The sequence below is a fragment of the Rhinolophus hipposideros genome (genome assembly GCF_964194185.1).
Source record: "Rhinolophus hipposideros genome assembly, chromosome: 3".
Taxonomy (NCBI): domain Eukaryota; kingdom Metazoa; phylum Chordata; class Mammalia; order Chiroptera; family Rhinolophidae; genus Rhinolophus; species Rhinolophus hipposideros.
The window spans coordinates 19,738,736-19,751,096 of NC_138049.1; the positions used below are offsets into that span (position 1 = coordinate 19,738,736).

The 12,361-nt window shown below is 40.2% G+C and overlaps 1 protein-coding gene across 1 annotated transcript in view; it reads right to left on the reverse strand.

The window, feature by feature from the left end:
• Positions 1-1,974: 1,974 nt before the first annotated feature.
• ZC2HC1B (zinc finger C2HC-type containing 1B) overlaps positions 1,975-12,361 on the reverse strand; it is a gene marked incomplete at both ends in the record, with an annotated part of 32,817 nt that continues 22,430 nt past the window's right edge. The window contains 3 exon segments of the mRNA XM_081041535.1: positions 1,975-2,045; positions 8,626-8,734; positions 12,089-12,228. Of these exon segments, the coding sequence (XP_080897661.1) occupies positions 1,975-2,045; positions 8,626-8,734; positions 12,089-12,228 (320 nt within the window).

Consider the following 12,361-nt stretch of genomic DNA (forward strand, 5'->3'; position numbering starts at 1 on the left):
GGCCCGTGTTACAATAGTGTTCATTGATTTCTAGTATACATTTACTTTTCTTATTGGAATTTCTTCAGAAAGTATTTTGCCCCCCTGAATCTGCAAAGTCTATATTTGTTTACCTCTAAATAGGGTGGGGGTAGGTAGAGAAAGGGAAGTCTTGAGTTCATGTGCCCATCAAAGAAGTTTATTAGCCACATGTGAGGAACCTTGGCTCACGGCCCTTACCGGTGATGCTGATGGCAGTAAAGGGCAGGAGGCATTCCAGACAAACTACCTGGGGCCAGGCTGTCACTAGTGGAACTGACAACGGTAGATTCTTTAAACTACAGTTTAACCCGGGGATAGGAAATAAGATCATGTTTTGCCTCATCAGTAGAAATCCACTGCCCTCGAATGTCTAAAATCAGTTCCCAAATCCACTCTTACCTCTTCAAGGGAAGGCAGTCTCCCAGAGCCAGAGGAGAGCATAGTGACTCGCTCACCCCAGCTATCATCCCAAGTTTCGTTTAAGGAAGCTTCCGCAAACACATATACGGCTTACGTAGTAGTCTTCAGTCAGGTCCAGGACACACACCTGATTTACCTGAGCATGAAACAGCACTTGGGACCCAAAATGAAGATCAGAAGCATTTCAGATGTTGTGTTTGCCGCACTACAAGTGGGAGTAGCTTGGGCTTCTCCTACTTAGATAGGAAAAATGGCTTTTAATTCCTAATTAAAATTCCCCTTGTTTAAGAAAAAAATAAAAATTATTAGATTGAAAAGCACGAGAGAAGTATAAATTGACCCTACAAAAAGAGTTTATTAATCCTTAAGGCAACAGAAAAAAGTAGTTACCATATCACCTCCCAACAGAGCTGTATAAACCAATGGTGAGATGAGCAGTTCACTTTGGATTTGGCCACAATAAATGAAGGGCTTGGGGCCAGGCAGAACTCCTTCCCACCCAGGTTATTGTAAGCGTGTTCCCTCCACTGTCATGTTTTTCTCCAAAAGCCAACTGTGTGCATGGTGTACATGAGACTGTTCTACATGGTGTACAGATGGACGTTTAAAATAGGAGTCATTACTAATTATAGTTTAATGCTTATTAGGAGTAAATACTAAAGCTGGGCATTTCATGGCTACGAGGTAGAGTGAAGCTAGGTAGTAAATGATTTGCTTAATCAGTAAATAATGCTAGCTAACATTCCTGAGACTATTTCACTAAAAGTTTCTAATATCAAAGCAACATTTTCTTTAAAAGCTTATTAAATGTCCAATTAAAAAGATGATTTAAATAAATCTTTAAATCAAACATTACCATACAGGTTAATGTTTTAACGATTGCTTTGAATATTTTAAAGGAAGTAAGAAAATTTGAAGCTAGTTTTTACTCATATATGATGTCTCAAGAGGAATCATAGGCATGCAAACAGACGTCTACCATTCCTTCCCCTTAGGTGGCATTCCTGGGTACACAGTCATCCAGGCTGATGAGTTTCAGGGAGACAGTCTGAAAGCAGAAAGAAAAGGTATTTACTAGAAATTCACTGTTTCCATACCGAGAACGTTAAATAACATAGGCCTCTTTAAATTTTTAGTTATTTTTAACAGACAATTTACAATATCAATAAAGTCTCCAACTTTATAGTAATCCTATTCCATGTCAATCTCAGGAACTGTCCCTTTTTGGGGACAATATGTTTGGTAAAAGGGACGAGGGCAGTAAGTAGCATTTTAGGTCCAAATAAAGACCCAATCCCCTTTCCTGTTAAAAATCAAAAACTGAGCATCACTTTCAAACTATACGTTTCACAGAGTGAGTTCCCAGAGCACACATTTTATGAACCTAATTGGGGGTTTGCCACATGTCTCTTTGGTTTGTCTGCTATGGATTCAGTCTCTGAAAGGCGCATTAACTGTATCTTGCACATTAGATTATCAGCAACACCTGGCTTAGAGGTTTCATTTTTTTTTTCCTTACCTGGCCTCGAGGAGTTAATCTTTTTTAGAAGATTTAGTAAATCCTTGTCTGAGTTTTGCTCCAGAAGCAGGGTCCACCGCTAATCCTTTGCAGACATAAACAGATTTGTTATTACGTAAAAGCAAACAATAGCAAGAAAAAAAAGGGGGGAATGATTATGAAATCCTCACATTGGATTCAAAGTCTCTATTCTGTTTTGTTTTGTTTTGTAGCTATAGACAGATACTCAGTCTCCACCCTGGGCCAAATACTAAGGAAAACCAGAGACTGTCTCAGAAGCCTACTCTCTCCTGCCCCCGCAGCCCTTCACTTACCTGTGGATGGGCCCCTCGACCGCCACCCAGGTGGCCCATCATTGATACAAGCTGACTCTCAATACCTTTCCCCACTACTGCCTCGGCTTTCAAAATGTACCCTGAGTATTTCATGTCTTCACAATTCTTTGCCTGCTGTCAGGCTAAAAAAGATTTGCTAGGCCTTATGGAAGCATGAGAAACCTTCCCTCCCAGGGGTTATTGACATACATAGCAATGGACTCATTCCACAAACAGGATTCTTTCCCTTTGCGTCCAGAAGCACTGTTAGGTATAGAGAGATAGGAGCTTATGGATATAGCACACCACAGTCTGTTTTGGACCACATGGTATGGGACAGGATACTCAGAGAAAGATCATTTTTTGTAAAAAGGAATAAGCCCCCTCTGTCCTAGAGGCCTTCGTTCTAATCGGTGTTTTATAAAGAGGTGTAACCAAACAACCCAAGGAAACTGGATCAAACTATCAGTGGACATAGGAATAGAAAGAGCTTTCGTGTTCATTTTACCCAAAGACCTACAAGTTTTATTTCTCACAAAGAATCAGCAACTGACTTTCCAAACTCATTACATTGACTACACAATTAGGTAAGGAGGGGACGCTCGTGCAGTGAAGATGCTTAACATGATTAAACCCCCTGGTTCCAGAAATAAAAGCAGAGCCCACCCAACAAAGCTATAAAATGCAATTCACTAAGTATTTGCAGCAGCACAGCTCCAGGTCCCAGCACACATTTTCACCGTGATCGTCATCTCTCTGTCTAAAGGTGCTCGAGAGCCTGCCCAGCAAATCAGTGGCTCTTACATCAAAGCCCTTGAGAAAATAGCCACCAGCAGATATCTGCTGACTACACTATAAACTCATTTCCCATCGAAACATTAGAAGCTTCGTGGGAACAAAGGAAGAGCCGTATCTCTTTCTAAAGCAATTTCTTAATATACATAATTATATATATTTATATGTATAAATATAAATAATATATATTTTAAATATATATGTATATATATATAAATATAACTATCTCCTTAGTGTCTCTATTTTCTGATCCAGTTTTCCCAAAGCAGACAAAGGTTTGGTTGGCTCTCTAACATTTCTTAAATTATTTGTGCAAGTTGCTTCACCTCTCTGTGCTTTCCTCACCTATAAACTAGGGATATGCGTAGTATGTGTACCCCCTTGTATTACTGTGAAGCTTAATGATGATTAATAAATTAAGTGCTTAGAAGAATGGACAATTAAGTGTGGACTACTGTCCAGGAAGGGAGTTATTGACTATAGCAAAAAAGTAGAAACCATCTACCTGCTCCACATCAGGAAAACAGCTAAGTTACATTGTATTCTTGTGCTATGACGCTTTTTTTAAGGCAACTCTTGCTGTAGGGAAATATTCGAAACTCGTTAGTGAAAAAAAATGAGGGTGTGTACATGGACTATGATCCTAACTTTGATAAAAGGAAAACTGAAAAAGAGAAGAATTATAGATAAGAGAAAAAAAAAACAGGAAAAAAAATCAGTGTTAACAGTGATCAGGTCTGGGAGTGGAGTTATGGGTAGTTTTTTTTCTTTATAGTCTTTCTCCATGTTCCAATACTTTCTACAGTAAGCATTAACTTCTAACATGATAATTTTTGAAAAATGCTCCTTCTCAGAAGAAATTCCTGCAGGCTAATAACGGCCTCACTTACACAGCACCAGCATTAACCTCTGACAAGCCGGGTGGGTGCCTCACGGAGCAATGGCCCTCCCGCTCCAGGGCCTTCCTCTCTAACTTTAATTTCTGTTCATGCCCCAACTCTTCTCTGTGCTTTGGCCAAATGGACCATTTGTTTCCACAGTTTGTCCTCTGCATTCTCATTTTCATATCTCTGTGCATTTCTTTTGCACCTTTTCTCCACTGGTCAAAAATCTAGCTTACCTTGAAAGCTCATCTCAAATGCCTCCCCTCTACGGAGTTTCCACTCTTTCAGACTGTCACCAACGCCATAAAGACTCCTGGGCAAAGTTGACCTCTTTCTTGTAATCCCTAGGACTTTTACATCCCACTGTTAAATACTGATGGCTCTCCCCCTAGACTTGGTGTTTTTTTTTTTTCAGTTGAATTATTTTCTTTTTTTAAAATTAGCTTCAGGTATAAAAAACAATTTAATAGTTAGACATCTAACCCCCTCACAAAGTGATAACCTCCTTCCCCCAATCTATTGCCCCCTGACATCATTTACAGCTATTACAATTCCATTGACTCTGTTCCCAAAGCTGTACTCCACATCCCGTAACTATATATATATATACATATAATTATATATATAACATGTGTTATATATTATATATACATTTATATTATATATATATTAATATATATATTTATATTTATTATATATTATATATATATAATTATAGTTGACATACAATATTATTCAGCTCCAGCTTCAGGTGTACAGCGCAGTGGTCAGGCATCTACACTGTCCCTGAAGTGGTCTCCCTACTAAGACATGTGCCCACCTGACACCCTACAAAATCTTTGAACATTATTGATTGCATTCCCCAAACTGTCTTTCATATCCAGTGGCAATATTGTAGTTACTAATTTATGCTGTCTAATCCCTTCCCCTGCTCCCTCATCCCCACCCCCTCTTCCATCTAGACCCTAGACTTTTAAGAATTCGTGGGCAGAAGAAATAAGCCTGGCAGCTGTATACGAGTATCAACTCCATGTAACATCACATCTCTCTTTATCAGATTCTCCTGTACATATATATCTTCTCATAAGACTCTGGGACGGATGAGGATTGTATCTCCCCTGACTGTGAATTTAGAATAAAATATTATACAGGGGAGATACTAAATGCATATTTTACTCAAGAGAGCAGAAGAACAAAAGCCACAGTTTTGGGGGGTTAACTACCAGTTAGATGAAAGACAAATAATAGGCTTTATTGCGGAGGGCAAGTGACACTAAGTGGCCCAAACTACCGATTGTCAATCTAGATACAGCAAAGCTGAACGACAATTTTAAAAACACCTTCATATTACAAACATTTTAATACTGACCAGAACAAAAACAACGGATAGTAGATGCAAATCTGATTCACACACCGGCCTGTTGACATTAGTAAAAGGCACTCGGTGCTTTTCTCCAAACCTTACACATTTCTGAGAATTCACCCCCACACCCCTACCCGAATACACTTTTGCTTTCTTCCCAGAATGGCTCTAAATGAAATGTGACTAATCTAACGGCACACTAATCCTGGTGGTTTTCAGTTTTAAATGTAAGCACGTGAGGCCACTGGAAAGAATGAGAAATTAAACTGAAAATGCATCTTAAGCCTCAAATAAAAAAATTATCTCTTAACACTAATTAACATGGCACTTCTATTTATATGCCAGTGACTTAAGTGAGAAATTATAGAATCAAGACACCTACTTTGTCCCATCATTTCTTTCAAAAAGTATTTACCAAGCCTCTCACTCGTGCCATGAACAATTCTAACAAATAGGGATATAGTAGTGAAATAAAAAACAGACAAAACAGACAGATCCCTGGCTTCTTAAAACTTACATTCATTTTTTTTGGGGGGGGGTGGGGAACAAATGTATGGGGGTGCCAAAAAATGTATACAAGTGGACACTGTGGTCCACGTTGCTCAAGCAGTAGTTCGCTGTAATCAGAAGTGTCTGGATGCTGATGGTAACCACTTTGAGTACCTTCTGTAATTGCAGAAACCAAACGTGACTTGTATTCATCTTTTGTTATTGGTGTATATTGAGTATTACAATTTTAATAGTTTTCCTTTCTTAAAAGATGTATACATATTTTTGGCACCCTTTGTATTAGATGGCAATAAATGCTATTTTTTAAAAAAAGGAAAAAAAACTACCGAGGGAATTATGGAGATTTAATTTTAAATACAGAAGTTGGGTTCTCACTGTGAAGATGACAGCTAGCAAAGACCTGGAGGGACGGAAGGAGTGAGCAGTGCAGGTTCATGGGGGAGTGTTTTGGTTTTCAGCCGAGGGAGCAGCCAGTCCAAAGGCCGTGAACCAGGGGTGTGCAGGCCTGTTATGTTCAAGGGACCACACGGAAGCCCTTGGAGCTGGATTGAGAGGAAACAGTGAGAGGCAAGGTCAGGTGCAGGTACACGAAGAACCCAGTGTGGGCCATCTTAAGAACTTGACCTTTCACTTAGCAACATCACAGTGGATATAAACCACCATTAACTAGTCACAAGCAAACACAATACCCTGTGCTTAGATCCGCTGGCCTATCCATCTATTTTCTAATGTATCAAAATGGTGTCTTTACAATGTCCTGCTTAATGTACCGAAACACGGGGCTTCTGAGTCATTTGGGACCTTTCCACGTATGCCTTGCTGCTGCTTTAAAGAAATCATCTGCTTCAAGGAAGGATACTCTTGTTTTCAAAACCCCACCTAACATGCTGTCCTCTCCCATTCCCAATCTCTTTCCAAGTTTATTAGAGCAGGGAATGAAGGTCTGAGAACCCATGGCTGTACTCAGATTGTACTTTGCACGTTGTCAGAATTATCTAATCCTGATGAATTAAGAAATATTCCCTCTTGGCAAATAAGCTTTGACCTCTAACTCAAAGGAGTGCTGTTCACTAGAAGGGAAACATTATAATACATTCTTTGAAAAAATAAGAAAAGAAACCATAGTATAAAGAAATTGCCTTTTCTGAAGGATACTAATCATTATACTTTAGAAAAAAACTTGATAGTGAAAGTTTTATCAAATGAATATTATATATAATTTGAATTATTCTGTTGGGTGTGAAAACTAAAACCTATCTCTCATTGTTAAGTGTCACAGATCAGGAAAAAAGTAATGACTTGGCTGGCTATGGGGAAATTTTAAAATATCAATTCAATTTTTAGCCGCTGATAAGCAACTCATGAGGAATTTAAGAACTAACAATAAACTTTTGGGTGTTGTTACTTTATGGACTGGCTGTTCTTACTATGGTTCTGATAATATCTTCCAAATAAAACTCCTGATCAGAGGTGCCACATGGTCATGAATTAATTCATGTTGCCTTCATACGGGCATGCTGATCATTTATCAGTGCAGCTCAGTGAAGAGGAAGAACACAGTAGGCATCTAATCCAGCTCTGCTATTTACCGATTGTGTGCTTTGAACAAATAACCTATCTTCTCTAAGCCTCAGTTTCTCTTTATGCAAATTAAAACATTTGGAGGATTATTGAGATCAAATGAAACGGGTCTAAAATATAGTAAGTACTGTAATGGTTGTGCCTTTCTGAAACTTCGAAGAAATTACTTAATTCTAAAAAGGTAACTCTCCCTTTTCTTTTTTATTTTTTTCCAGCCTATTGCGATATAATTAAATGTAACATTGCATAAGTTTAAGGTGTACAATATGATGATTTGATACACAAATATATTCTGAAATGATTACAATAAAATAGTTAATACCCGTCACCGTACATAGTTACCCGTGGTGTGTGTGGTGGTAAGAACATTTAAGATTTGCTCTCTTAACAACTTTCAAGTATGTAATACAGTATTGTTAACTATAATCACCATGCTGTACATTAGATCCCCAGAACTCATTCATCTTATGACTAGAAGTTTGTCCCCTTTGACCACCATCTCCCCATTTCTCCCACCGCACCCCCTGCCCCTAGAAACCACCATTCTATTCTCTGTTTTTATGAGTTCGACCATTTCATATTCCACACATAAGTGAGATCATACAATATTTGTCTTTGTCTGACTTATCTCACTTAGCATAAGTGTTCATCCAGTTGTCATAGATTGCAAGGTTTCCTTTTTCATGCCCGAGTAATATTCCAGTGTGTGTGTGTGTGTGTGTGTGTGTGTGTGTGTGTGTGTGTGTGTATATGTATATATATAAAGATATATATATATCTTTATCCATTCATTCATCAATGGACACTTAGGTGGTTTCTATATCTTGGCTATTCGAAAAATGCTATAATAATCATGGGAGTACAGCTATCTGTCTGACATAGTGATTTCACTTTCTTCATTTTTCAACACATCTGACACACTGTTATCTTCCAGTCTTCATCTCTTTTCAATTTTACCAAATCAGAAAATGATGTTTCTAGACCCGGCTGCTGTAATCGGATACGACATTGTGTATTGTCAGAGATATCTAGTCCTGATAAATTAGGAAATATTCCCTTTTGGCAAATAAACTTTAACCTCAAACAAACCCACATATCTTTACATGCAAAAGCCACATCAGATGTCACAGCTTTTCCCAACCGCCGACAAATCCCAAAGCCCGCGGGGGTCCCCTCCGACCCAGCCATTTGACAGTTGAGTCGCTCACCTTGACTCACCTGGCCTGGCTGGGGCCCCCCTCGCGGCCTCCAGGGCCCTGTGCTGCAGCAGAGCTCCCACGGCACTGGTTACAGTAGGTTCTTTTTTTGGACTCCTCTGTGCCGGACCCTACAGAGGGAGAGGGAGCAGCTGTGTAATCTTAGGTAGCACACAGGAATAAAGCGTTTCCCCTTATCCAACAGCCGACCGGAGTTGTCGTCGGCGACCTGCTGCACCCAGGGGAAGGGGACACGCACACCCTGCACCTTAGTTAACCTGTTTCTCATCCTCCCTGTCTGGCTTTTGGAGCTTTTCATGCCATAATCAAGCCTTCGTGGGAATTATGAGATGTTAATCCTGTAAAATTAGTTATATGGAGACATAAGAAATCACTTAATGTCAATAAGGATAGTTATGGAGCATTTTAGTTTTTCATTACACTTGAAGATGATTTTGTTTTTAAATACATGAACAGAGAGAAGAAAAACAGACATTGGCAGGCAGCAAATGTTTTAAACATGGAATTCCAACATCCCCACACCACGCCCCTCCCTACGAAGCAGTAGTAGCCGAATAGTTACATGAACGTGGAATAAGGACCAAACGGTTCCTTGGGGGCTCCTTTTTACCTTGCTGCCCTGATGCCCCCAACATCTCTGTGGGGACTACATAACGATAACCTGTTACTGCGAACGAGAATGCTTTCGCAAGGGCAAGGGTAGCCATGAGATTTATAGCAAGCCCCTCATCCCCATCCAAACAGGGAAAGCTATTTCAGAGGCCCTTATTGGTCTTTTTTGGTTAAGGGTATAACACTTTTTAAAAGTTGATTTTTGTTTAAAATAGGAACACATGTCAGCTGTGCTGTTAACAGCCCTTCAAAACTGAAACGTCCCCTCCCTTTTTGTTCCACTTCTGAATAAGCTTCACTGTGAGGCTGGGCCCCAGAGCCGTGAAGCTGGCACAGGGAAGACAAGTACGGCTGTTCAGATACACTCGACAGTGAGTTTACTCAGAAAGCAAGCAATTTTTCTTCTGTGCTCCCAATCACCACTTCGTTCTGGAAAACAAGGAGAGGAACAGGGCCAAGTCACTGGTTACACTCAGGACAGCCAGCTGGCCTCCTTCAGGAATAAAAAGCACTTCCGTTGCTGCTTCCCAATACTCCCTTTGGCCCCACACTAAATCCCCACTAGCTTCGTGGACTGGTCAGAAGAATCATTCGAAGAAATGTACCGCACCCTTTGCTGCTTTAGAAAGTACAAATAGAATTATACTTGGAAAACCTTTCCAAAATGAAGTTGAATTCAAGCCCAAAGCAGTCGTGTCCCCTCAAAATTGAGGTATCTATCCCACACACAGGAAAGGATTTACCAGAGAGGGGAAGGAGGGTGGGGTACCGGGAAAAGAGGAAGGTGGAAGAACTCCTGTGGAAAGGCACTTTACTTATATTATCTATAGTCCTTCCAACAAGTCGACAAGATACCAGTTAAAGTGTCTCAAAGAATTGAAGTAACTTGTCCAAGTTTGCCTACAGATAGTAAATTGTAGAACTGAAAGTCAAACCCTGATTACTGATGGCAGAATCAGGCTCTTTCTACGTGGCACTGTTTCCCACACTCTTTCAGGTATAAAGATTGAATCTCTACAACTATATTTATCATAACCACCCTGCCTGCTCTAGCAACACACCTCCCTCTTGCCTCCTGTGTTCCTGTATCTAGATGTATAATATTATTATCCACCTAGGCTTTGGAGATAAAAACCTTCTTGTCAACCCTGATCCTGTTTTACTCTATATCCAATCCTCTTTTCAGTCCCATCAATTATTTCTTAAATTCTCCTGCCATACCCGCACCCCCTCTTACTCTAGTCCCTCATTCTTTTCCTATTGCCATGGCTTCTAACTGTTCTCCCGCCAATCCATCTTGAACACTAAATGCAAGGGTGATCTTTCTAAAATAAAACCAATTCCGTGTCATTCCACTCTACCCTGTCCAACCAGCTTACATGCCTATAGAATGACATACGAAGGTAATAATAGACAATGGACAGGAAAGCCAAAAAATTCAGTGTGCAGAGAGAAGACAAAGCAGGATAGTGGGAAGAAGAGGTGAGATGGAAAGCTGGAAAGAAGGACTTGCTGGGTTCCTGGGGACTTTGCACTTCCTGCTTCCAGGCCCCCAGGCTGGCTGGCCTCAGATTTGCGGGCATCTCTCTCCCCTGAATTCCCCGTCTCTGATCCAGCTTGAGTTAAAGCCCTTGTAGACCTGACACCCTCCCTGCCTATCCCATCGTGTCCCTCTCCCACAGGCACTCTGTGCGTTAGCCTTATATGCTGGATTCCTCAGGCCACAAGCTGGGTTTTGTGCATAATGTCCTTCTCAACTCCAGCTCTAGGCTGGTAAACCAATCTGATATTTCAGGGGAAAACGTTTGCTCCTGTTGGAAGCCGTCTATGAATCCTGGTGGCCTCTTCCTCCACGGTGCTCCTACATATGGCAACTACTATAATACACCTTCCTACTGTGTTGTTTCCGAGGCCCCGTCCTTCTTTGAATTACAAATCCTCAATCAGCCAGCATGGAGCACAGTGTGTGGTACAGAGTAGATTTTTTTTTTTAATTTTATTTATTTATTTTATTTATTTTTTATTTTTTAATATTTTTTTAAGATTTTCAATAACTGTCTAATATACATGGAGACAGAGCTTGGAATCCAGAATCCGAGGGGTGTGCTATTAGTGGAGAGGGTTCCACCCTCCTTAGATACTGGAGTTCATGGAAATCTTCCTAAACATGTTTCATACTCTTAAGTATTCAGAGCAACTTAATCTTTTCTTGGTGTCTGAGCCATGTTTATAAAACTAACAGTTTTTATGCGATACTGTAAGTTATGCCCCTGGGACCTTTGATGTTTATGGAGCTGTTTGCTGGCTCCGTTTCTGTTTTTATAAATCTTTGTCTTCCTGGTTGACAGTCTACTTATTTGTACCTATTCATAACAGTTGCTTCCATTTGTCCACTTTAACTTGCTGATTCTGTGGCTTTAAATAAAAGTCTGAAGACCCCTCTTTTATAGACCAAACCACGTGGCCTGTCGGAGTGACAGCTTCCCCCACTCGAGCCAGTTTCACTTCGGGGTCACAGTCCTTTCCTGTGTGGTTAAGGCTGATAACCACAGATGGACTACAGAAATACCACTGATATATTCAAGTCTTCATCCTAAGATGCAAACACTTTTTAGAAATATGTTTTCTACAACAATAATACCAAAATAGAAACATGTTTTCTACAACACCCAAAGGTGTTGTAAGTTGGAAACACAAAAGGAGCCACGTCCCGTGAGGATGAGTGACAGTGGCCAGCTATCACTATCCTTATATTTCTTAGGATGGATAGATTTAGGTTCCCCATCAAAGTCTACCTGCTTGTCCCAGGCATGTACGAGCACGAGATCCAACACCTGGGGAGAGATATTTACCTGCCCTCTGGATGCCAATTTGGCGGCTGTCTGGGCTGGATCGAAGACTCGACGAGAAGATTGATCCTTGCAGAAATTAATATGTCTATTGGCTGCATTTTCATTAAACCTCCTCATACAATATGGGCATTGAATATAATCTGCATGTAAAGATAATAACAAAAGGCAATTAGCATTTCAAAAACAACTCTGAAATGAAATAAATAGGATATGAACTCTGTTCCAACATGAAAGAACAAGGTCTCAAGCTCTGGTTTGAGACAGCCAATTCCA